This window comes from Pelophylax lessonae (genome assembly GCF_965119305.1).
Source record: "Pelophylax lessonae genome assembly, chromosome: 5".
NCBI lineage: Eukaryota > Metazoa > Chordata > Amphibia > Anura > Ranidae > Pelophylax > Pelophylax lessonae.
In genome coordinates, this window is record NC_138772.1 from 328,250,748 (window position 1) to 328,278,552 (window position 27,805).

Consider the following 27,805-nt stretch of genomic DNA (forward strand, 5'->3'; position numbering starts at 1 on the left):
ACACTCCTGTCCCATGTACTCTGTACATTACATACTCCTGTCTCCTGCATTCTGTACATTACATACTCCTGTCTCCTGCATTTTGTACATTACACTCTCCTGCACTATATACACAATACTGTACATTATATACTTCTCACCTCATTATCTCAACAGTTGCTGGTTGCTATGCAGTCTCTGACTATTTTAGTAAAGTTCTTCTTTAAGGTAGGCTGAGCAATCAAAGCATATTTTATGAGTACTAGGAAGTCTGGGTTTTGTTTACCCTATCCTTTAAGCCCCACCCACTGCTAAGCAATTGGCCACACCCACAGTTTGCGGTGGCGCGCTCCGCGCACCGCAGGTTTTGTTCCTCTTTCAGTGTCCCTCATTCCGAAGTTCAAATGTTGGGAGGTATGCATCTGGGCCTGGTGATTTGTTTGTGTTAATTTTATCTAGCCTTTCCCTGATTTCACCCTGCCATAGCGGCAAGTCCAGTGAAGTACTGCTAACCATACAGTCATTGTCAGTGTCCCCCTCCTTTTCCTGTGTAAAGACTGAGGAGAAGAAAGCATTCAGCACGGTTGCCTTCTCAGTGTCCTCTGTAACCATCCTCCCATCATTGTTAATTATGTGTGCAACATGCTCTGACCTCGTTTTTTTTGCTGTTAATATATTTGAAGAATTTCAGTTCGTAAACACTCCCCCTAGGCTCAAATTTAACCCTTTGATCACCCCTAGGTTAATCCCTTCTCTGCCAGTGTCATTATTACAGTAACAGTGCATATTTTTAGCACTGATTACTGTAGTAATGTCACTGGTCCCCCCAAAAGTGTCAAAAATGTCAGGTAGGGGTCCGATCTGTCCGCCGCAATGTTGCAGTCCTGCCAAAAATCGCAGATCGCCGCCATTATTAGTAAAAAAAAAAAAAAAGAAATAAAAAATACCTATATCTTTCCCCCCAAAAATGTCAGTTAGGGGTCTGATCTGTCTGCTGCAATGTTGCAGTCCTGCCAAAAATCTCAGATCGCCGCCATTATTAGTAAAAAAAAAAAAGGAAATAAAAAATACCTATATGTTTCCCCCAAAAGTGTCAAAATGTCAGTTAGGGGTCTGATCTGTCTGCTGCAATGTTGCAGTCCTGCCAAAAATCTCAGATCGCCGCCATTATTAGTAAAAAAAAAAAAAATAAATAAAAAATATATATACTGTATATTTCCCCTCGTTTGTAGACGCGATAACTTTTGCGCAAACTAATCAAAATACGCTTACTGCGCTTTTTTTTTTTACCAAAAATATGTAGCCGAATACAAATTGGCCTACTAGGATGAAAAATTTTGACTTTTTAATTTTTTCTTTGGGAATGTTATATTGCAGAATGGGGAAAATAAATAAATATATGTATATATATATATTTTTTTTTTTGAGAGAGAATTGTTGCTCTTTTTTTGTTTATAGCGCAAAAAATAATAATTGCTCAGATGATAAAATACCACCAAAAGAAAGCTCTATTTGTGGGGGGAAAAAAAGGACATAAATTTAACTTCAGTACAGTGTCGCATGACCAGTAATGCAGAGCCGTATCGCAAAAAAATGGCCTGGTCATTAAGGGGGCAAATTCTTCCGGTCCAGAAGTGTTTAAGCTACAGTTTTGGAATAAACGAACTAAAAGATCTTTGACAATGTTGTAAACGCTGTAAAATGAATAGGCCACTTTACCACACCTAAGACGACAATGCCCGGAAGTAAGATGGCCGCTGCAGGCTTCGAGTTTACTTCCGGATACATGGGTGAGAAGGAGGCTTGGAGCGCGGTATCCCCGCCTGTTCCTCCATTCCTCTCTTCCGTGCTGTGTGCTGGTAGATGGGAACATGGAGACCCTGAGCGCTGATAGCCGTCAGCCTTTGGTGCAGGAGCTGAAGGAATACACGGAGCGATGTCAGAGCCGTCTGTACGATCTGCTGCGGGAACTGGGGTGGAAGCAGAGCTGCCAGGGAGAGGAGCAGGTGAGAAAAAAGGGGGAGAGCACACATAGCTGGCACCGTATTATCTTTTCATGGACACCTAGCTGTGCCAATGTACCATGCCTGTGTACAAGAGCCACTGATGAGGATTGCACTAAAGTCAGATACACATTTCCAGTCTGTAACCACTTCAACTCCGGATAGTTTTTACTCACTCATGTCTAGAGCTTTCTTTTGGTGGTATTTCCATCACTTTTTTATTTTTTTTTTAACTATATTAAAAGGGGTGGCGGCTCCTACAAGCAAAATCACGTACCTATATGTTACAGCTGCACGATTCTGGACAAATTGAGAATCAAAAATTTTTTTTTTTTTTTTTTTTGCTTAGGATAAAGGTCACGATTCTCGGCGTAACATCATCTTTCACATTTTCACATTCTACAAAAAAATTGTGCTAACTTTACTGTTTTTAGTTTATTTTTTTAGTTCATTAAAGTGTATTTTTCCAAAAAACTGCGTTTGAAAGACCGCTGCGCTACTACAGTGTGACATAAAATATTGCAACGACTGGCATTTTTTATTCTCTCTATATATATATATATATATATATATATATATATATATATATATATATATATATATATATATATATATGTTTTGGGGATTCTAAGTAATTTTCTAGCAAAAAATACTGATTTTACCTTGTAAGAAACAAGTGTCAGAAAAAGGCTTAGTCTTAACTAGTGATCAATATCGTTTTTTCGTTGCTGATACCGATATTTTGGTCAATACATATCGGTATTGGCCGATTATTTTTGTACATTTTCATTTTTTTTTTTTTTTATTTGACAGGTACTCTTGTGGAGTGATCTGGGGGTCTTATAGACCCCAAACCCCTCCTCTGCACTTAAAAGCATTCAAAACACCAAGTTTGGCTGTTTTGAATGCTGTCTTTTTTTTAAATCTGGCACCAGACAGTACCCAGGAGTGATGTCCCTCATGACATCACTTCCGGGTTTTTGCACGGAGACCCGATCAGAGCCAAATGCGGCTTTGATCGGGTCTTCAGCGGCCATGCAGGCTGGTTGGCCGGTCTCCTGGTGGGACGGGAGACCCGGGCGAGCCACGGAATGCGGAGGGGGGCGTTCCCTCCCACTCCTTGTAATGGCAGCTGAGCGGCTTTTCAGCCTCATCGGTTGTCATTATGGACGCCGGTACTGGGGTGATGCCTCTAGCTGCAGGCATCACTCCGGTACAAGGACTTTCCCGAAATATCCGCAATAATGGTAACCTCAGGGGCCGATTCCAATATATCAGGAAAAGTGCATATCGGCTCTTGATATATCGGCTTTGCCAATAATCGGTCGATCCCTAGTCTTAACCACTTCCGGACCGCCCTCCTCAGTTTTACATTGGTACTTTGATGTTAAATACCGGTGTTATGGCAGCAGATAGATGCCATAACCCCAGTATTTTCTTGCAGTCCTCTTTCACATAAAAGTGGTCCCAGTGGCGGATTTGCCGCAGGATCACTTTTATGGCCGGCAGGAAATCTGCCCCCTTCTGGTAGTTTTCGCCTGCTTTCTGTAGCCGCCGGTAGTGGGGAAAATGATTTGGTTTGTCCATGTGCCAGGCAGCAAGTCGAGTGAGGTAAAGCTGGCCCCCACTCGACTCTATGGCCTTGGAGTACCAGTGCAACATTATACCTTGCGTCCTCCAAATGGCCTTAAAGGGCCCCCTTTTTTTTTTTTTTTTTTTTTTCGTGTAGATGTGAGATCTTTTTGACCCCAGATCTCACATTAACCGCTTGCTGACCTGCCGCTGTAAGTTTGCAGTAGCAGGTCAGCTCTGTCCCACGAAATGACATACCTGTACGTCGCTTCGCAGGACCGCTAGTGGGGGCATGCCAATTTTTTTTTATTGGGAATATTCTATAGCAGAAAGTACAAATTATTTTTTATTTTCAGAATTTGTTTTTTTGTTTGAAGAGCAAAAAATAAAAATCGCACAGGTGATCAAATACCACCAAAAGAAATCTCTATTTGTGGGGAAAAAAGGACATCAATTTTATTTGGGTACAGCATCGCACGACCGCGCAATTGTCAGTTAAAATAACGCAGTGCCGAATCGCAAAAAATGGCCTGGTCATTAAGGGGGGAAAAGTTCCGGGGTTGAAGCGGTTAAAGAAAAACTGCAAACTTTGCATGTCATGGTTTTGATGCACCTGGAATGTATTTTACTGATTCAAACTGATCCTTCAGTTTGGCTTTAAAATGTATCCCTGGGACAATTATTTCCTGTTTGGTACAGTTAAAACCTCTAAGGCTCCATGTACACGGGACGCTGGAAATGGCCGTTTCGGAGCAGTTGGGCGTTTTTTTCAGAAGCCCCTGAACGCAGCTCCATGCTATCTTATCTGTCCATATATACATGGTCGTTTACAGTCATTTGCAGGCAGTTGCGTTCAGGGACTTATTTTAGAACGCAATTATTTGCGTTCGAACGTGTGTTTCCCGGCGTTTCAAACGCAGAAACGCGGTCAAACGTGACTGAACGTGATGAACCTACGTTCAGCCACGTTATACGTTTTTTTTTTTCTTCCATTCAAAATCAATGGTTCCCTATGGGAGCCTATTGATTTGAATGGAAGTCGCACCGCAAGTCGGATCCGACTTGCGGCGCTACCTGCACTGTGAGAATCTTGAGGGGGAACTCCACGCCAAAAATGGGAAAAAAACTGCGTGGGGTTCCCCCCCAGGTTCCAAACCAGGCCCTTCGGGTCCGGTATGGAATTTTTTCGGCGTGGGGCTACCCCCAAAATCCATACCAGACCCTTATCCGAGCATGCAGCCCGGCAGGCCAGGAAAGGGGAGGGGACAAGCCAGCGGCCCCACCCCCCTGGACCACGCCAGGCCACATGCTCTCAATATGGGGGGGTGTTGGTGCTTTGGGGCAGGGGGACCTCTGCCCCCCCCCACCTCAAAGCACCTTGCCCCTATGTTGATGAGGACAAGGGCCTCATCCCCACAACCCTGGCTGGTGGTTGTGGGGGTCTGCGGGCAGGGGGCTCATCGGAATCTGGAAGCCCCCTTTAACAAGGGGGCCCCCCAGATCCCGGACCCCCTCCCTATGTGAATGGGTATGGGGTACACTGTACCCCTACTCATTCACCACATAAAAGGCAGTGTATGGAAATAACGACAGGAGACGTTTTGGAAAGTTTATTAAAAATCTTCATCCGGCTCTTCTTGTCTTCTCCTCTCCGGGGTCTTCTGCTCTTTTGCTGTCCGCTCTTCTTGTCTTCTCCTCTCTGGGGTCTTCTGCTGTCCGCCCTTCTTGTGTTCTTCTCTCCGGGGTCTTCTGCTCTTTTGCTGTCCCCTCTTCTGCTGTCCTCTCTTCTTTTCTTCTCCTCTCCAGTCTTGTGCTCTTTTGCTGTCGGCTCCTCTTCCTCCGGTCCTCCTCCGACGACGTCTTTGGTGATTATGCTGGTCTCTGCAGCTTATTATATAGCCATTGGGGGCGTGGCCCGATGACGTAATCGGGAGGCCCCGCCCCCCTCATGTCACAGATTACGTCATCTGTGACATGAGGGGGCGGGGCCTCTCGATGACGTCATCGGGGCCACGCCCCTAATGGCTACATAATAAGCTGCAGAGACCGGCATAATCACCGGAGACGTCGTCGTCGGAGGACCGGAGGAAGAAGAGCCAACAGCCGACGGCAAAAGAGCACAAGACCGGAGAGGAGAAGAGAGGACAGCAGAAGAGGGGACAGCAAAAGAGCAGAAGACCCCGGAGAGAAGAACACAAGAAGGGCGGACAGCAAAGAGCAGAAGACCCCGGAGAGAAGAACACAAGAAGGGCGGACAGCAGAAGACCCCAGAGAGGAGAAGACAAGAGCGGACAGCAAAAGAGCAGAAGACCCCGGAGAGGAGAAGACAAGAAGAGCCGGATGAAGATTTTTAATAAACTTTCCAAAACGTCTCCTGTCATTTCCATACACTGCCTTTTATGTGGTGAATGAGTAGGGGTACAGTGTACCCCATACCCATTCACATAGGGAGGGGGTCCGGGATCTGGGGGGCCCCCTTGTTAAAGGGGGCTTCCAGATCCCGATGAGCCCCCTGCCCGCAGACCCCCACAACCACCGGCCAGGGTTGTGGGGATGAGGCCCTTGTCCTCATCAACATGGGGGCAAGGTGCTTTGAGGTGGGGGGTGCAGAGCTCCCCCTGCCCCAAAGCACCAACACCCCCCCATGTTGAGGGCATGTGGCCTGGTGTGGTCCAGGGGGGGTGGGGCCGCTGGCTCGTCCCCTCCCCTTTTCCTGGCCTGCCGAGCTGCATGCTCGGATAAGGGTCTGGTATGGATTTTGGGGGGGACCCCACGCCGTTTTTTCGGCGTGGGGCAACCCTCAAATTCCATACCGGACCCGAAGGGCCTGGTTTGGAACCTGGGGGGGAACCCCACGCAGTTTTTTTTCCCATTTTTGGCGTGGAGTTCCCCCTCAAGATTCTCACAGTGCAGGTCGCATCGCAAGTCTGATCCGACTTGCGGTGCGACTTCCATTCAAATCAATAGGCTCCCATAGGGAACCATTGATTTTGAATGGAGGCAGAAAAACGCTGCTAAAAGCAACGTGGCCAAACGTGCAATAACGCAAATGGAAAAAGCTACTGAAAGCACGTTTAACAGCTGCTTTTTCCCGGCGTCAGAAATAGCTTTGCAGGACGTTTTTTTCTAACGTCCCGTGTACATGGAGCCTAAGAGGTGTTTATTGTTGTGTTCCCTCTCTCCATTTGTCCTGCTGATCGCTGTCCCTAGGACAAAGTGATTGGGAAAAAAAAAACACAATTTTACAATTCTCACTGGAAGAGGAAGATAAGGAGAATCCTCCAATGAGCCATTTTATATCATGGCACTGCTATAGGCCATGCACCACTAGTTTGCTGGCACTGCAGGTACATATGCAGGATATCTCTGTACAATCCTTCTAATGGGGATATCTCTTCTGGTGGATTTCCTTTGAGAGATGACAGTTTTTATTTTATTTTTTTTCGTTTAACCCCCTGGGTTGAAGGGGAAAACAAACTCAGTGTGTACCAGGCTTTGCTGTCTGCTTCTATTGAAACTTATTTGAATGACCTGCTCAGCATACAAATAGATTTGACAGGTGCTGAAATCAACATCTGTGCTGGACAAATAGTTTTATGGAAATTTCAACCAGCTTTGTTTCCAAATTGGTCTGACCAATAATTTACACAATTTTGGATGTTGTCTTGAGCTATTCCGTCATTTTTGTGACAACTCTGTTAGGTCAGTAGTAGGACATCTATTTTTTGGGTTCAGGCTCTGTGTGGGATTCTTGTGTGTTGTCAGTTGTGTTCAGTATAGTCTTTATGAGCCTACCTCTGCACCCCTACTGCTGAATATAATCAGATAGTCATCAGTCATCTCCGTGACTTGAACTAAAAAAAAACTAGTAACCAGTTTTCATTGTTGAAATCCAAAAATATATGGAACATCTACAGGTACAGAAACATAGCATATCAGGACTGGAGCTGCACGATTCTGGATAAAATGAGATTCACTTTTGTTTTTTGCTTAGAATAAAGATCATGATTGTCAGCGCAACATCATCTTTCACATTATACAAAAAAATTAGGTTAACTTTACTGTTTTTCGTTTTTTAAAATTATTAAACTGTATTTTTTTGCCCCAAAAATTGGGTTTGAAAGACCGCTATGCAAATACATACAGTGTAACATAAAATATTGCAACAGCTGCCATTTTATTCAGTAGGGCCTCTGCTAAAAATATATATATAAATGTTTGGGGGTTCTAAGTAGGGATGCACAGAACCGACCTTTTTTGGACCCGATACCGATATCTGGCGTTGTGAAATTGCCGATACCGGAACCGATCCGGAGCTACACACAAAGCAAGCGGCTGCAGTACAGAGCAAAGCCGCTGCTTCATGTGTACGGTTCCTCCATTCACAGGCGGAGTGCATCTGATATCACTCCGCCTGTGACCTGGGACTATACAGGAAGTAGCGGCTCCCATCCCATACTACTATTGCACCAAGTAAGGGATGGCTGAGCCGTTACTAAGCAAAAACCGGATCGGTCAATGTTACCGATTTCCATCCCCCCCCCCCCCCCCCAATCCAGCTATAATGGCCATATCGGCGCCGATATGCGATCCGAATATAAAAAAATACAAATTTTAACTTGTAAGCAGCTAGTGTCAGAAAAAGGCTTAGGCAGGCCAAACACGATGCCAATTACGAACAGAAATCCAAATCGAACGTAAAATTGATATTTTTTCGTACGACAGCCAAAATTGACCCAACATGTTGGGTTTTTTTGCGAAAATTGTCCAAATTTTGTATCATTAATGGGGGAGTTGTATTTCACCTAAAACACAGTACAGTGGGGCTTGTGTCCAGTAGAGGTGTGGTTAAAAGGTCAAAACAACATTGCATCACTTCCCATACTGGCAGAAAAAATAGTGTTTGGAAGTACGATTTTCAAATCACATTGATTGTACACGTGCGCCGCTTTAGTTTATCGATCGACGGATCGTTTGAAATTTGCATCGTGTATGGCCTGCCTTAGTCTTTAAGTGGTTGGACTGACCTCATTTGCAGACCGAAGTTCATCCCCTAGACCTCTAAAAGAACCAAATGATACAATGTTTCTTTTTATCTCAGCGCTGAGCAATGTTACACATTGCTGGCTGCTTTTTTTTTTTTTTGACAGCTGTGAGCAGAGAACTGCTCTACACTTTTTACATAAAAGGTGGATGGAAATGCCAGATTAAGACGTGAGGGGGATTGAATCTAGATCAGGTTTTTTTAACGATTAATCGTGCAGCTCTAGTCAGGACTTGGGTGAAAGTTGTATTTTTACTGATTTTTAGCAGCCTTTCAAACAAGTGTTTTTTTTCTATTAGCACTTTTGCTAACCTTGCACTCTATTCTTTCTGCTAGGAGACCGCAATCTGTCCCTACGACTCTCATCACAGGATGCCTATATCTTCTCTGGAAAAGCATGTCAGTGTATGCAGACTACGAAAGCTGGGCTACAGTAAAGAAGAGGTAACGCTAAAGAAACATATGTTGTACATTATACATTGATCTATAATCAGTACGCAACAGAAGTACAGCGTGTGACATCATTGCTATTGCGATGATGACATTTTTTTCCTCCTGTACTCACGTTCTCACTTGAAATAGCTTTTGCTCACAGTAGAGAAATTAAAATGCACAGTCATTTTACTGGCAGAGAATATACGTGTAGGCCTGGCAATCTTTTTTTTTTTTTTTTTTTTTTTTTAAGTATATTTTTTATTATGTTTCTGAAGAGATAACAAGCAACAGAAATCCGTAACAAGTGTACATAGTAAGGCTCCATTCACACCTGGGTGTTTTTGAGCGTTTTTCAGCTCCAAAAACGCAAAAAAAAAAAACGTTCCCAAACGCCCAACAAGTAAAACCCCATTCATTTAAATGGCCCCTGTTCACATCTGAGCGTGTTGCAAAACGCCTGTAGCTGAAAAAAGTACATGAGCTTCTTTTTGGGCTGATTACCAGCGTTTTTGATAGATGTCAATGCCTGCCTCCAAAAACGCCTGAAAATCGCGGTAAAATCGCTGTAAAAAAACGTGCAATAACGCTACGCTCAAGTGTGAATGCAGCCTAAGAACATGGCAAAAAAAAAATAGTGGGGTAATAACGTAACAAAACAAAGGGTATCCGTCAACCCAGCACAACAGTTATTGGTATTCAAGAGTGTGGATAAGAATCGTCCATTGTGGAAGTAACAAGAGCTACCTCCATGCTCGTGATAAGCGAAAGAACAAAGACACATTTATAGTTCAAACAATGCATAGGGTGTAGGGAGTCCAAGCAAGACCTGTTAATATTACAGAGTGCAAGATACACAATACAAGTTGCATTATATCCTGTTCTCGTGTAGTCTCAAGCCCTTCTGTGCCTTGAGGAATCCCATTGCGTGAGTCTCCCTATTGGGTCTCCAACCCACACAAGGGGATTCAAGCATGTCATGACAGTAATGGGGAAAGGCTAATCAGTCTGAGTCAATTGAGTGGTACATTTCCTCAGGGAGAGAGAGTTAATGGCCAGTGATTTTTCAAATTGGTAATTCGCTTTTAACAGTGATATGACTTCAGGCATGGTCAAAGATGTAGTGGTTTTCCATTTCCTCAATATTAGCATGCGGGCTGCCAAGAAAACATGAGAGATCCATGGGTGGAAACGGTGGAGACAATTCTCAATGCCCAGATGTAGTATGGCTAATGCTGGATTAGGGGTAATGATGCATTCAGTGTGCGATGCTATGAAGCGGAAAATATTATTCCATACACCTGTTAATGAGGGACAATCCCACAAGATATGTAGTAAAGTTCCTTTGTGGCCGCATTCGCGACAGCAGTGGGGGGAGTATTTAGCGGAGAAACCCGCCAATCTATAGGGGGTGTAATACCATCTGTTTGTGATTTTTCATTGCCATTTCCCAGTGGGTAGCACAATGCGAGTATTTGTGTATGGTTCGAAGCACCGTTTGCCACTGGGTAATGGTGTAGGGATTTCCCACTTAAACATAAGGCGTGTTTTAAGAAATGTGTTGTTGCCCAGTAAGATGTCGTGGTAAAATGAGACCCCAATAGGATTAGGCAGAGGATCTGGGAAATGTGCCGAGATCTTTCTGTCAGCGGTCCGGTCTTTAAGGGGATGGTCAGTCAAGAAGTGGAGTATGCGGGTGATAGTATCGTACGATGAGGTTGTAGGTTTGTATTAGGTCAGAGCTGGGGAGCAGAGACCCCTTGTGGAAAAATGTCTCGTAAGTTCATCTTGTGGAGGAGTCCTAAGGGGAGGTTGGGAATGAACCTAGTTAGTAAGTTCACCAGAAGTTGTGTAGTTGGGAGGATGTCGAGATGATCCTGAGGTATGGTAGGCCGACGCCACGCACGTAAGGATGCTTACATTGGCCGAGTGAGTGGTTTCAAATCGGCCTGGCAATCTTTACATCGTTTTTACACCAACAAGAACGTTTTTACTAAGGGTTCTTGCACATGGGGGCGGTGGGGGGCATCTAGCTGCTGTGTGCCTTCTGGCATTTTAGTGATCCTGGGAGGCACAGGAACAGCAGGATGGGACTGAACACTGCATTCCTGGTATTCATCCTTGAACATATAGAACCTTTAACGTAAGTACTGCTAGGTACTTTCGGATGCATCCTGTGATGGATTCTGATGTGGGGTTGGATGTGGCACCTGTGCCTCCCAGGTGCACAGCAGTTAGATGCCATGTGTGCAAGGGTTCTGTATGCTTTTGATTTTTCTTGCTTACCATGTTGCACAAAGTAACTTTTTGTTTTAATTTTTTTTTATTTTGCAGACAGAGGCTTATGACCCTAAGTTTTTCTATGAAGAAGAAAACAAACCCAGCATTGTTCTAGGTACGTATAATGTAATTCTCAGGTTGTATGTTTATACAATTTTCTCTATGGCAAAAGGAGACCGCAGGGTGAATAAACATATGATATAAGTTTGCTGCTGTATTGTCCACTTACCATTCTGGGAGGGGGGGTGTGTGTTTTTGACCATTGTTCCTGACTACCCTTCTGCTACCCTGCAGTGGCAGTCATTGATTTGATTTGGATGCTATGTCTGTCACGTGGGCTTGCATTAGAATGTTGCAGAAGTGGCTTTTCAGAATTTTAAAAACTATTGCAGGTTTACCACCAGCTTTTTACTGTGAATGCCTCCCTAAACTATTTGTATTTAGTACTGTAGGTCCTCGTACAACGCAGCTGCTGTATTTTTTTTTCTTTAAATGTTACTCCAGCAAAGCGGCCACATACACTTTTACATACACACTGAACTTTTATCTTGTCCAAAAAAAGTGTAATTCTGGTCAGTCACCCATGTGATTGTCAAACCTCAGCCACAGGGCATAGGCATAGCAACTGATAGAAGTATTCTCTATAGCAGTTCTGCAGTTTCCTGTACTATGGTTGAGGCACATTATTTACATTTTTTTTTTTTTATTTCACATTGTTTAAACTTGTTTTTGTAGTTCCATACCTGTCTTCTTAGCCCGCATTCACACTACCGCGGCACGACTCTGTACTACTTCGGGGGCGACTTGTGAAGTCCCGTGCACCGCGACTTCGGCGCGACTTGCACGGACTTCATATAACGAATGTCTATGCAAGTCGCTCCGAGGTCGCGCCGAAGTAGTGCAGGACCCTTTTTCTAAGTCGGAGTGATTTGTGTCGCTCCTATTAGAACGGGTCCTGTAGCAGTCAATGGACTGCGAGGGAGCGCGACTTGTCAGGCTGACAAATCGCCTGACAAGTCGCCTTAGTGTGAATGGAGCCTTAACCTTTTATTCACTAATAAGTTATTTAAGTTGTCAGTCCCCATCTTTCTTTAACTTTTTCCCGACTGCGCTGTAGTTGGATAGGCACGCTGTAGCTGTTTTTCAAGTCTGGGAGGATGTCCATTGACGTCCTCCCACTGCACGCCCCCCTGTGGCGCGCTGTATGACCGCTGTGTCCTTTGAAAAGCTGATCACAGTAAAGGGCCACTCACAGCTGCCCTTTACCATGTGGTCAGCTGTGTCCAATTACACATGTCACATGTAAACAAATATACCAGTTGTCGACATTCTTTTTCTCACACTGTCTGTGTGAGGAAAGTAGAGCCAGAAACCTGCAGGTCTGATGGGGCACAGTGAGTACGTCGTTTACACTGATTAACAGTGCCCTAATTAATAGTGTAGACTTGTCAGTGCTGCCTCATTAGTGCCCATCAGTGCAGACTCATCAGCGCACATCAGTGTGAAGAAGAAACGAATTATTATTATTATTATTATTATTATTATTATTATTACTTATGTGCAAAATTTTATAGCAGAAGCTAAGAAATTTTTTTTTTTTTCAACATTTTTGGTGCTTATTTTCATGTTTGGGGAAAAAAAAAACCCAGTGATGATCACCGCCAAAAGTAAGCTCTATCTCCCAAAAAATAACAATTTAATTTGGGTGCAGTGTTGCATGACCGCGCAATTGTTATTCAAAGCGCAACAGTGCTGAAATCTGATATCTGGCCTTTGCAGGAAGGGGGTTAGAGTGCTGACTTTTGAAGTGGTTAAATAAAAAGTGCATACATATATTCCTTTGGCCTCTTTGTCTTGACCTAAACAATAAGATCCTCCAGCCCCTGCAGATGCATATTTACCAATATCCGATGGCTGCAGATGGTGTACTTTTTTATTTTATTTTTTTTTATTTTTACATCCAGTGGAAAAAGGCTCTTCTGGTCGCACCTGCACAGTACATCTCCATAGGCTTCTAGCCAGGAGTCAGAAGCATATGACCCCTGTAGACGTCTGGTGCTTTACTGCACTGGTGCAGCTAGGTGAGAGAGGACTTGTGGGTGGATGTCCAGAAATACAGGAGGCTGCGGACATTGGATACCTGCAAGTATGCAACTGTTGAGGGGGAGGCTGAAATGTGTTTTGATTCAGTTTCAATATAAATCCAGGGCAAAGCAACTGGTTTGCTTGGCTGCCGTCTTGTTTGCGAGTGGTCATCCGTTATGTGATTGCACCCCATATAGGTTCTAGACATGGGTATTGGTATAATGTGCTTTTTAAAAAAAAATATATATATATAGTACTGCTGACCAAGAAGTTTGTTGAGTGCATTGACTTCATATTATGTGCTTCACTTCAACAGATAAAACTAGACAGTTCGAGGTAATCACACAAGCTAAAGCAGCTGCACCTAATACGAGTGAAGATGGCTTATGGGAGAAAAGTAAGTGAAACAGTAACACAATACATTCCATTAGAACTTCAGAAGTAAACAAAACATTCACAATTTTAAACACAGCTGCCTAACACGCAGAATGAATTAATTATTGCTTATAGATTGAAGGAAACTATAATGAAAAAAGACTGCGCAGTGAAAACTCCAAAAGTATTTTCTATTTTAAGCTGCTGAACACATATAGAAACTTTCATTATAATCCAGTACAGAAAACACATTAAATGTTCAGCTCTAAGAGTGAGACTACCTATCTCAATATTACGACCTATAAGCCCCAAAATCTTAACTGTGAAGTTAGAAATTACTTCCTAACCTTCCCAAGACACGTGAATACACACATATTAAGAAAATGTGAAATAAAAAAAAAATAAAATGCAAAAGTCACAAAATACAGTTGTCTTCATGGTGCTGATGAACAAAGTAAAAGTATTGAATGGTGGTGCTTTTAAACCCCAAAAAGTATTTTCTCACTTCACTTTTAGGAATTAGGGGCTTATAGGTTGTACTATTGACATAGTCTCACTCGTTTTGCTGCACAATATTATATAATGTATTATTGCTTGTTGTTGTAAAAGGGGAAGATACTCCCACATCCGAGCCTTACACTATAAATGCAAAAAAAAAATCGAATTTGAAATGGGGGCAAATTAACTGGTTCATTTAGCTGACCTCTGCCTATTTGCTAATACTTGCCTTCCCTTCACACCTCTGTTGTATACCTGTCTTGGAAAAAAGAAATAGCGGCTCCATATTAGCTCAACATTACCTTGGTCAGAGCATACACAGTGCTAAGTGCCTGCCCTCAGGGATGCATTGTTGGAGGAAGGGGAGGGAGTAGCATACTCCCTTTAGCCCCTGTTCACACCAGTGCGACTTGTCATGCATACCAAGTCGCACCCTATTGTTGGCACTGGAAATGTTCAAATCGGTGCAACGCCGACTTTGCAGCGCCTCACAGATTTGAAAAAAGTTCCTGCACTATTTTTTGCGATTTCAGGTGCGACGTGCATATACATCTGTGCATGAAGTTGCACAGATGTCAGCCAAATCACACTGACATGCGGCTTTGAATTGGTGCAGTTTCAAAGCTGCTTTCAGGGTGAACCAGGGCTTAATGTCAATTAGCCCTGGTTTACGCCTGTGCAACTTGTCGTGGTACTAGACAGTTCAAAGTCACATGACAAGTCGCACCCAATGTGCGGTAAAGGAACTGTTCAAATTGCTGCGACTCAGTAAAAATTTCCTGCAATTCTTCATGTGCGACTTGTGTTGACATCTGTGTAAATGGCATCTACGTAAATTAAGGCACACAGATGTCAGCAAGCCGCACATGAAATGGCACAGATCGGCGAACCAAATGAGTTATTTCCAGCCTATGGATGATTTTTTTTTTTTTTTTCTTTTCTACAAATCAAAGTGTAGCTTTGCTTGTGGCTAAAACTTCGATCAACTTATTGTCACTCTGATCTGGCATTTGAATTCACCTGGAACAAGTGTTTAGTAACTGAAGATGAAGTAAGCACTCCTGTGTTCTTGCTCTAAGGCTGGCTATACACTATACAATTTTCTTGTTCAACTTTCCTTTAGATTTACCAAAACCATGTAATATAGGGTCAAACCTAAACACTTTCAATTTGTATGCAGTCAGGCAGGCCCTTGCACTACATAGTTTTAGGTAAATCTAAAGGAAATTGAATAAGAAAATTGTATAGTGTATGGCCAGCCTAAGTCAGACATTAGGAAAGTATTGAAACCACTGGATCAGTATGATAGGCAGACGGCTCTAATTTTCTGGAGTTCTGCATTGGCAACCCGTTTTACTCTTCTCAATAAAACCATCCTTTGAATTGAAGTCTATTTCTGCTTACAGTCTTCAGTAAGCTACAATACACAGTCCAACCACTAGATGGAACTGGTGTGTCTCATACATATTTAGAGCTAGTCTAAACACTTTTTGGATATCCTATTGTGAGACTTGAAAGTGCAACCATAGCAGACTACTAAATGCTATTAAGGGAGATTACAGTAGGTGCTTATACTTGGAGTAAGTTAAAGTTGTATGCTTATTCTGCCATGCAAAGACTAAATGATACATCACTCTAATGAATCCAGGACATACAGAAATATCTAATGCCCCATACACACGTGCAGATTATCTGCAGACTTTTGTCTGCAGACTTACCAAAACCATATAATATGAGGTCAAACCTAAACACTTTCAATTTGTATGCAATCCGGCAGGCCCTTGTACTACATAGAAAAGGTAAGTCTGCAGACAAAAGTCTGCAGATAATCTGCACGTGTGTATGGGGCATAAGTAATTGAGTTGAATTATATGGTAAAGGATAGGCTTATTTAAATTTTCTATGGGTAATTTATAAGCGGTGAAAGTGTTTGGTTAATCCTTTTTATTTTCATTTAAACAATATCTCTGTTGATTCTCTCTTCCTTTTCACAGCAGTGGTGAGTATAGGTCGGGATAAATCTTGATATTACACAGAACCACTGTGCTTATGTGCAGTATCCTTTTTCAAGTGATATCCTTTTAAAATGACCTGCCTTTTTTATTAAAAAAAAAAAAACGTGACCATGGTTGCAATGAATTGGCCTGGATTTGTCTTTATTTGTGAGAGAAACGAAGATCAACATTTCAGTATTTGTCTAATTCTAAGGGGTTAATATGTGAATTGACTGATTTTTCTAAATGGACACCCAGTATTTTGTACCTTCTCTCGGGGCATTGTGTATGATTGGAAGGTATGCTGTGTATGTTCCTTCTACAGTGCATCATCATGACTGACTTATGCAAAGAGAGTCCCCTATTAGATTAGGTGGAGACTGTGTTATTTCCCCATCTCTATACCTCATCCAGTCAGAGAACGCCCTGCATTTTTTAGAAGAATGCTAAGCATTCTGTGAAAGATACTGAGCAAGTGACCCCCTACATTATACCAGTGGTGCATATCTGAAAAGGTAAGGGAATGCTACCTGACGGCTTCTTGCACGCCTAATTTCAGTGACCAGATCGCTGCTCTTAAGTTTCCAAGCCTACAAACCTCTTTTATTCTTAAGGGGGTCCCATTATCCCTGTTAATTTTTTTTTTTTTTTTTTACATTCTCCGTAACAAAAAAAAATCAAACATCTAACACTCTTAAGATGGGCAAAAAGATGAAATATTAGATGGCGTGACACATGTCACCAAACTTACGGTTCCCTTCATGTCTAGTAATGTCTGCGAATGTCAGTTTTACAATGCCTCAGGGGACACTTAGTTCTGCCCTAGTTGGGGGGCTGAAGTTTGAAGATCCATGGAGTAGAGTTAGTGGTGCACATGGTCCCTGTGTGCATGTATACGAGTTTGGCATTTCCTTGATTCATTGTGAAGGGCATATAGGTAATCCATTCTAAAAAGAGCTGAGAGGGGTATTTCCCCATTCCGATTACCCTTCTATTTTCCAACCACAATTTAGAAATTGTTTATATCATTTCATTTATTCATCTGTACGGTTTCTTTTTTGGTATACTGCTTTTTTTATTTGTAAAGATATTCACTATTTTCTTCTATTGTCATTTTTGTACTGCATTTAAAAAAAAAAATGCTTTGTGAAAGAAATTAACAAATTGATGTTTGACATCAACATAATTTTTTCCAGTAAGCATACTTTTGAATACATCCCATATGTCTGATGAAGAGATTCTGAGAGGACCTGCAATGTTTGTGATCCCTTGTTGGGCTTTAAAGTGGGTCTCCAGGACTTTAAAGCCTAACTCCATTCTTCTTCTTTTTTTTTTTTTAACCATTTCCTTTAACACATGCAGCAGTTGTCAGCACTGCATGAACTGTACTGTATGTGCTGTGTTCTGGCAGTGGGATGGGGACTTCCCATCCAATACCTGTAACAAAATTGATTCGGGCTGAGTTGCTCAGCCATTCACAGGAAGATTTGTATTTTCTAAATGAATACAAGGCTTCATCTGATTGGTTGAGGTAGAGAGGTGCACCATAAACGCATAAAGTCAGTGCTAAAGATGTATGAGGCAGCTGGTAGTGGGTAGGTATACAAACCCCTAAAACAATCTGTAAATGCCAAAAAAAAAACGCAGCACCTAATGGTACGTAAAATCTTAGTGATATATCATTAATAAGGAAACCCCAGCTAGTGAGGTATAATAAATTAGTTAGAATATAAAGTGAGAATTTAAATATATATAACAAATGGGAATAGTTCTCCCATTGTACCCCTACCCATTCACACCAGGCAGTGTATGTAAATAATGACAGGAGACGTTTTGAAAAGTTTATTAAAAATCTTCATCTGGTCTTCTCCGCTCTGGTCTTCTCTGCTCTGGTCTTCTGCTCTTTTGCCTCCTCTGGACGTCGTCGGTGACATAAGGGGGCGGGGCCTCCCGGTGACGTCACCGGGAGGCCAGCCCCTAATGACTATATAATAAGCTGCAGAGACCGGGACAGCATCGGAGGAGGACCGAAGGAAGAAGACAAGAGGGGGCAGAAGAGCGGAGGGCAGAAGACCAGAAGAGCGAGAGGAGAAGACCAGAGCGGAGAAGACCGGATGAAGATTTTTAATAAACTTTTCAAAACGTCTCCTGTCATTATTTTACATACACTGCCTTTTATGGTGTGAATGGGTAGGGGTACAATGTACCCAATACCCATTCACATAGGGAGGGGGTCTGGGATCTGGGGGGCCCCTTGTTAAATGGGGCTTCCAGATTCCGATGAGCCCCCTGCCCGCAGACCCCCACAACCACCAGCCAGGGTTGTCGGGAAGAGGCCCTTGTCCTCATCAACATGGGGATAAGGTGCTTTGGGGTGGGGGGGTGCAGAGCCCCCCCTGCCCCAAAGCACCCACACCCCCCTCCCATGTTGAGGGCGTGTGGCCTGGTATGGTCCGGGGGGGTGGGGCCGCTCGCTCGTCCCCTCCCTTTCCCGGGCTGCATGCTCGGATAAGGGTTTGGTATGGATTTTGGGGGGGACCCCACGCTGTTTTTTTGGGGCTACCCTCAAATTCCATACCAGACCCGATGGGCCTGGTTTGGAACCTGGGGGGGAACCCCAAGCCATTTTTTTTCCCCATTTTGTCGTGGAGTTCCCCCTCAAGATTCTCACAGCGCAAGTCGCATCATCCTGATCCGACTTGCGGTGCGCCTTCCATTCAAATCAATAGGCTCCCATAGGGAACCATTGATTTTAAATGGAGGCAGAAAAAACGCTGCTAAAAGCGACGTGGCCAAACGTGCAATAACGCAAATGGAAAAAGCTACTAAAAGCACGTTTTTACAGCTGCTTTTTCCTGGCGTTAGAAGTGGCTCTGCAGCTCGTTTTTTCTGACGCCCTGTGTGCATAAGGGCTGTATGTTTTCACTGTATTACCTATATATGTGTCACTATTTTATTTGCCACAGTATGAATATTTTTAGAATGGAGTAAGAGTTTTATGTCTTTCCAAAGGTAATGTGATTATTATAGGGTGTGTCACGTATCGCATATGTCACACTTTTTAAAATTTTGATAGCGCACTTGTTTCTTTTTCTTTCCATAAACAGATTTATAGTGGTGACTTCCAAAATGTGATTTTAGTACATTATTGGTTTCGTTTTCCCAAGCTAAGCCGTGCGTTTTCAAAGTCTTATTTATTCAGGGATTTCAGGTTGTCAGTAGTGAATTCTGAACTTTTGTCTATAGATATAAGATCTAGGTAGAGGGTTCAGCCAATCATTTTTTAAAAGTTGACATCTAATCTATATCAGCAGAGTGTGCACTTTTATGCTCTGGTTTTGGCCTTCTCTGGAGAACAGTAGTGATGTATCTTCCCAAAACATTATGCGCAAAGGTCTCCAAACACCCATAGAGAAGTGTATGGGAAATGCAACATTGGTGTTTCTCTATCATCTATTGACAGACGCAGCCCTTATGCTTCTTACTCCTGTAGGGAGCAGCATAATCCTATGGTATAAGCATAAGTACTGCCTCTTCTCTGGAGTCCATTGACAGACGCAGCTCTTATGCTTCTTATACCATAGGGTTATGCTGCCCCCTTGCAGGAGTAAGAAGCATAAGAGCTGCGTCTGTCAATGGACTCCAGCGAAAAGGATTTTTACAGTAAGTTCTTACAAAAATCCAGTTTTTCTGCTATTTTGAAACCCTTTAGAAATACATATTCAAGCTTTTCCTAGTATGTGTGATACAACTTTGTTGGTTTTGATTTTACAGGCCTTTCATTTGTAATTTATTCATATAAAACCATACAGTATGCTTGAGTGTATATATATATATAAATGGATCTTTTGTACTTTAGGTGTATATTCATCTTCCCCTGTTGAAGTTCCTCTGAATCACAAGCATGCAATCTGTGATTTAACGTCTGCCGATCGCCTTGCCATCTATGACTATGTTATACAAAAGGCAAAAGCGCATAGATCTGGTTCTGAGATGAATGAAGCAGATCTGTTTGAGGATTTAACTGCCAAGATCAAACAAGGTACAGATTTATTTTCCTTACTGTTTGGTTGCTTTTATTTAAGCCACTCTGAATTCATTTTGTCTGAAATGTTTGTTTTAGTAAAAAAAAAAAAAAAACCTTTATTCCTGTTAAATGTAACTGGTATCCATGCCTGTATTTTCTGCAAAGATGATGACCAGAAGAGTCCAAAGTCCCATCTTGAAATCATGGCAGAAATGAGGGACTACAAAAGGAGACGACAATCTTACAGGGCTAAGAATGTTCACATAACAAAGAAATCCTACACTGAGGTAATACTTTGTTTAAACCATAATGGTTTTGGGGCAAATCTTTTACATTATAAAAAGGTAATACACACTAAGGAAATCCCAGAGCACTCTGGTTTATCTGACTTCAGGTACACATGGATGTCTAATTAGGGATGAGACACTGCTCTGCCTTATTCACGCGTCTATAAATTTAAGCTTAAATTAATGATCTCTGTAAGCAGACTTTTTACAACACAAACTTATGTGACCATGGTTGTGTAGTTTTATTTGTAGTTTGAGAATTCTTTTTAGGAATTCCTCAAAGACCATCTCTACCCAATTTCTACCTTTCCTCAAGGCCATAAAAGAAGTTATTTTTGTAGCTGAACTTCCCAAATTATCTGTTAAACATTCAAAAGTATTCAAGATACTGTAACACCCTCAGTTTCCCCTGTAATGTACACAACAGTTGGGTAATTAACCCTTTGGCGCTGGCCGCACACAAATATGCGGCCTCTCAGCGGGTGAGACTTGGCACCGAGTGGCCGCATATTTACGTCCAATAATGTAAATACAGCTGTGCTGAGAGCGCGCTCCTGGGACGTTTATCGTCGTCTAACGGAAAGCTAAAGATTGCTACTTGTAATCGGGAGCTTTTAAAAAATGTGGCTGCCCATCCTGGCGATCACATGATCACCCTTCCTGACCTCCCGACATCCGGCACCAAGGGGATAAACTTTCCAGCAATAATGAACAGTAAAATGTTGGTTTAGGGTAGATGTAACCAGTAACTGACTGCTAGGCTGGTATCCATCATTAGCACAATAGGTGAACAATTTGAATGTTGAAGGCGTAAGATAATGCATTAGTTTGAGGAGATTGTACAGACATTTGGGAAATAGAAAAGGAACAAGGGGGGTTACAATAAGGGAATTACAAATCTGGCTAGTAGTTAGTAGGATTGCACCGATAGTTGTTACTGGTGAGTACGAGTACCGATTCTTGTGCTCAAGTACTAGCCGATACCAATTATTGATAAACTTTTGCAGGTACGATTTGAGCCTATACAAAATGAATGGGCTCAAATTGCACTACAAAGAATTGCATGGGTTTGAACAAGAGTGCAGTGCGATTCCTGTCTGAATCCCATGCTGTTTCCCGCACTGCTCTTGTGTGAACCCAGGTGGAAGTCAGTATGACAAGCCTGGGTTCACACAGGAGTGGTGCGGGAAACCACACATAATTCAGACAGGAATTGCACCGCACTCCTGGTCAAATCACAATCGATTCTTTGCAGTGAGCTTTGAGCCTATAAATTTTGTATGGGCTCAAATCGCACCACACAGGTGTCGGTTTTGTATATCTGGGTATTTCATTTTTTTTAAATCCCTGTACTGGTGCCTTTCCTTAAAGTGTGTGTCCCTTCATTTTATGCACTGCTACGTTGTTTTTTTTTCTTCAGATAATACGAGATGTCATCAGTGTTCATATGGAAGAGCTGAGCAGCAGTTGGCGTGATGAAATGCATGATGATGCTAGCTCCTCTATTTCTTCTACCTCAATTAATAGGTAAACCTGAAGGCTATCTGCCCATATAACAAGATCATCTCAATTCTAAATGGTTGAAATTTGAAAAACGTTCAAATGCTGTATTGATACTCCTTCAGTCATTTTGGGATTCATTTTCTGTATTCTGCAAAAGACCTGCAGTTCTGTCACCCCCCCCCCCCCTCCTCCTGTCCATTTCCCCACTGCAGTTGGGGATTTTGCAGAGCAGTGTTGGCAGCTAGTGCACAAGTGTGTTATTCTATCACATTTTAGCAGCCCATGTGACTATAGAGTCACACATGTGGATGTATACACAGTGTTAAATGATAGCCCACTACCTATCTCCCTCCTCCATGCCAACTTTCTGGCTAAACCCAATGGAGGTGGGATATTAAATCTTGATTGACAGTGGCTTCACCTCAATGTTCTTAGACACAGGTTGGAGCGGGATGTCTTGGCCTGTGACTGGCAGGAATCCGCCCACATGTTGTTGCCCAAAGAAAATACAGTTTTGAAAATATATATATATATATATATATATATATATATATATATATATATATATATATATATATATATATATATATTTATTTATTTTTTTATTGAAATACATGACCAGCAGCTGAGGACTAGCCTCCTGCCACTGTTTCCCTGCAAATAGGCTGGGGAAGATCTGGGTCATGTGACAGCTGTATATCGATTAGGAAAATAAGATACTTGGATTTTCTTAAAATTAAAAATAATTACAGTGCCATCATCCACATATAGAAAAAGAAGGGGCAATGTGTGTTTTAGTATCACTTTAATAGTTTTCCTACTATAAAATTTCCTGTTGTAATAACATTCTGTTGTGATAACCTGATAATCCTTTTAACATTTTATACACAGAAAGGAGCAGCAAAGATCTCCATCTGCTGAGTCCAGACAGTCTTTAGGAAGTCTAAGAGACAGGCATCGATCTGGTCGTAGGAAAGCACGCAGCAGAAGTCCACGCAAACGTCGAAGCAGAGAAAGGGAAAGGGGATTTAGACCTAAAAAAGACAGGCAAGTTGTGTGTTTGGTTTTTTTTTTTTTTTTTTCACTAATATACAGCACAATACTAAGTGTACAATACTAACCTAAATGGGGAAAAGGTGCAGGGTTTAGGAGCCAAGGTCTGCATTAGGTCACTAATACAACTCTCTCAGGATTAATGCATGAGTGCTTAACAGTTATATATTCTAATTGATTTGCATGTTTGATTGTATCATTGCTTTTAACTTGGGGGCAACAGACAAAACCACAAAATGAAAGTGTTACCAAAGTCAGAATTTTTTTTATTAAAATAGGTTATACTCCCCTGCTCTGTGAAGTGGTATTGCACAGAGGTGGCCCTGATCCTCCTCTTCTCTGGTTCCCGGAAACTTTCTTGTCTGCTCCTCTTCTTTTTCTAACCCCATAGCAAGCCGTTTGTTATGGGGACACGCGGTGCGTGCTCGCTCCCGACCTGTGTCCATGGAGCCACGCTCCATAGACTTACACAACAGGACTTGGGCCTGCCCCCCCCCCCCCCCCCCCACTTCCCCTTCACTACATTTGATTGACAGCAGCAAGAGCCAATGGCATAAATAAATGATTCATTGTCCGTGAAAAAGATTGATGGGGAATCATATGAGGAATGGTTGACCTTTTAACAGCAAGGGGGTTGAAATGCTCCAGTTTTCTGATTAAATTAGACCAAATTAAAAATGGTGGAATCGCAAATTAAGGAGATGGGGAGAATTCTGGATGATGAAAAGACATATAGGGTGTTAAAACTTAGCCAGAGCGAATCCTGGTGGGTCCATAAAACAAAAATACTTACCCCCTGGAGGGCTTAACATATAATTTGATTTGAACTGTTTTATTAGCAATTCATAGATCAGTTTGGAGTAACTATTATTTGTTCCTCTTAAAATATTTTAATATGTCAGTATTGGCGTAATATTTTGTATATACACAGTTTAGGAGTAGAAGAATCCAATGGTGGCGATACATGTATTTAAAGGGTGATTTGGATTTTATTTCATTATTTTTTTATGCTTCATTTAGAAGCTATGTGAGGTGTATATATGGAGTACATGGGGCTATACGCTATTATTTATGTAACCACTAGATGGGGTTAGTACACATAATATGTATACAGAGCAGGTGATAGAGGAAGTTCAATGGTGTAGAGATGGCTCACATATGGATACAGACTCTGCATTTTAGAAATTAGCAGTAAGGTTATCAGCTTGTAGAATATTTTAAATATAGGTGTATGGTCTGCCTGGATAGCTTTTATCAACTTTATTAAGATTTGTGAGGCTCCGGTATCATGGCGGTGGCTGTTTTGGCAGTTACCATGGGAACCAGGCTGCATAAAAATAGGAAGCATGATGCAGTCTACTAGTCTGAACCTTTGAGAGAGCCCATCGGGCGCAATGCCTGAGGTGGGCGGTGAAGTAATCGGGCTGGGACTAGGTGGAGCTGTGTTTGCGGATTGCATTATGAAATGCTCGTTTTTTACTTCTGAAATGTGAGTGGATTTTTTTATGGAAATACTTTTTATTATCGATTGGCACTATGGTTCTTTCCTCTTGCATCCTATACTATATAATAAACACCAGCTGAGAGCTTCTGATTTGGAATGTACAGTCAGTTGGGGTGGTGCCACTTAAAACACTGCAAAGCCCATATAGACCTACGTTTTAATTAGGTCCATTGAAGCAGGTCAGAAGACACCCATAGGTGGGGTGAAGGGCACTGTGGTGATCAGAGGCAATTTATTGAAGAGCTTTTGGTGTATGGGATATTGAGTTAGTTATTTATGGACTGTATATATTGTATATTTGAAAGAAAAGATGGACATACGTAAATGTATTATAGATTTTTACACTGTGTTCAGATAATTATTTATGCAATATAATTTGAATGCACTTTATTGAAGGAGAGAGCTACACTTTGTTCTAAATGTTGTAAATAGGTGGTTTATACACCAGAATTTTTTTTCACATTCATATATTTATTCACTGTACGTTTGTCCTGGGTCTGACTTTGAAAGTAATAAAGATGGACCACCAGGCGACTAGGAGGATAAAGAGTCCATGTCAAAAAAGCCTTTTGTCAATGGACAAGTGAAAAATGGTTAAGGAAGGTATGAAGGGTTAATCTGTCAAGATTTTATTGCTGTCTGCGTGTGATTTTTTTTTTTTTTTTATTGCAAAAGCTGGATCCAAAAAGTTCTCTAATAAAGTAGAGAAACAACAAAATTAAATACAAGGAGAAAGCAGGTTATTCACTTGAACAAACTGTCTTGCCTTCATTCCCTGTCTTTAGGGACTGGAAGTGAGGTACGTTTTTTTTTCAGGTGGACACAGCAATAAAAACTTGAGGGATTCAGACCCTTTCCCATTTTTGTCTAAAAGATTGTGGTGGTTGCACTTTATTTGGACACAAATCATGGCATAGACATGTCATGGACTTCTGCAGCAGGGGTCCCTCTTTCAAATACTTTATGTGCTGTTGTGAACAGTGTTTACATTGAAGTGCACTTGCTGTTACTTAACAGTCTGGGCCAAAAAGATGGTGTGATGGGAGCTGGGAAGATTGATTGATTTTCAGCTATTGATTTCTGTCATTTGCCAAAACAGTAAACAAAGACAATATCACCCATACGTTGCATAGATTAACAAAGCTCGCTGCTCATCTTTACTAGAATTACTTTTTTTTTCTAAAGGGGGGGGTGGGGGGTTGACCATTGTAAGGCCCCCTGTCAGTGGTTTGTCTCAATCCAGTTTGTTCAATGCCACTAAAGGAATTTGAAAAACAGACTCCCTGGCCAGATCGCCTGGTAAAAATAAAGGGAAAGGAGCCTAAATAAAAACAAATGCAGCAACTTGTAAGCTGCAACTTACATTTTTGATTTTGGGTTGAATACTGCTTCAACCCAAACTAGAACCACAGCACACTGTATAATGACCAGGAAATTACTAAATATGAAACTACCACACTCCCATCAGAAGAAATCAGACGCTCCTCTCATGTAAAACCCTCTATTAATAATTAAATATCTCCTCAATACCGAATAGCATCAATGTATATGTATGGACATTTTCAAAGTGATTCTAATGGTGTTTAATTAAAAAAAAAAGAAAAAAAAAAATGTTATATTTACCTGCTCTATACAATGCTTTGGTTTTGCACAGAGCAGCCCCGATCCTTTTCTTTTTGGGACCACTGACGGCGGTTCTTCCTACCCCCCCCCCCCTTCGCTGAGTGCCCCCAATAGCAAGCCTCTTGCTTTGGGGGTACTCTAGTTGTCTAGCTCCCCATTCATGCTCCGGTTAATGGATATCTTCCATTCACACACAGCTTGGCTTGGCCCTGCTCTCTCCTCATTGGCTCACTAGCTTTGATAGCGGCAAGAGCCAATGGCTCCATTTGCTATGTGATCTAATTGAGGGGGGACGACTGGGGGGGAGCTGCTGCTTTCCTGCACATCTCTGGATCAAAATGGGTTTCAGGTAAGTACAAAAGGGGGGGGGGGGGTCTGAGGGGAAGGCGCTGCACCCAGAAGACTTTTTGCATGGAGTGCATTAAGGTAAAAAAAACCTTCTGCCTTTTTTTATAGAATAACTTTAAGGATGGTTAACCAAAGTTAGTTGCAACAATTGCACAATATTGGTTAGGATGTTCATAGTTTTATGATAGGTTGTGGGTTCACTAATCATCATTTGTGTATTTTGTTTTTTTTTTTTTTCCCTTGTGATCACTCTCTTGGTATTACTTGTATATGCATATGTGTTAAATTTAAACTGAAGAAGCTGGGTTCTCCCTAGATAGGTGTCCTTGCAGAGCACCTTGTGATGTTTACAAGTGCAATTAAGTCCTTCATGCGCTTGTTTGGTATATACACCAACTTTAGCTGGTATTTACATCTCAGAGGGGTTCTTTGAGTTACATTGTTAGGAGTTAAGCCCTGCACACACGGCCCAATGTTGGGGTGGCGTGGGCCGGTTGAATAAAAACTGACCGACATTCACCCTGTATGTAAGGCAGGTGGTCTGGCCGGCTTCTGTTGGACAAACATGCTGGAAAACTAGCAGCCGACCAGCTCCTGATCAACTTTCTCAGCTAACGGCCGTCCCCCTTTTAAAACACACAAGAACAGCAGGTGAGATCGCTGTACTAATGTCGGATCGTTAGTATAGCGGCTCTGATCAGAGCTGTACATTTTTGGGGGTTTTTTGTTCAGAAAAAAAACTAGTGGTATGTACCGTATTTTAGAGTGGAGTTCTATGTTTTCTTATATTGCAGTGTTTAATATGCTTTTTATGAGCAGTGCAGCCAATTTCTTCTGTGATGGATGGTGGTGGTTTTAGAGTTGACCAACGCAATCTCTTGCCTGTCTTTTTTTTTTTTTTTTTTTAATAAATAAGGCTGAGATGTTAAAACTAAAGCTGTCCATTTTAATTTTAGGAATGAAGACCGTCGCCACAGCCATAAAAGAAGAAAGGACAGTGACTAGACTCTCTTGCTCTTTTTCTGTGCTTTTTTTGATCTCCCCTCTCATTACGTATTTAACATGCACATGTCTCCTTCATTTTTTTTTTTTCCTTTACATAAATTTAAATTTATCAAACTTTGTTGTGTTTTGTGGTATTGCTTTCTATAGTTACTACCAACGCTCACACTCACCTGAGAATGCAGTTACACCATAA

The 27,805-nt window shown here is 42.0% G+C and overlaps 1 protein-coding gene across 1 annotated transcript; it reads left to right on the top strand.

The window, feature by feature from the left end:
• Nucleotides 1-1,834: 1,834 nt before the first annotated feature.
• Nucleotides 1,835-27,805, top strand: SNRNP48 (small nuclear ribonucleoprotein U11/U12 subunit 48; the record flags this gene model as incomplete). The annotated part of the gene is made up of 9 exons (XM_082258958.1): nt 1,835-1,985; nt 8,935-9,042; nt 11,365-11,425; nt 13,712-13,792; nt 20,122-20,304; nt 20,455-20,576; nt 21,997-22,103; nt 22,971-23,126; nt 27,760-27,805. Exons 1-9 carry the CDS (start codon nt 1,851-1,853, stop codon nt 27,803-27,805), a joined length of 999 nt encoding a protein of 332 aa, XP_082115084.1. The 5' UTR covers nt 1,835-1,850.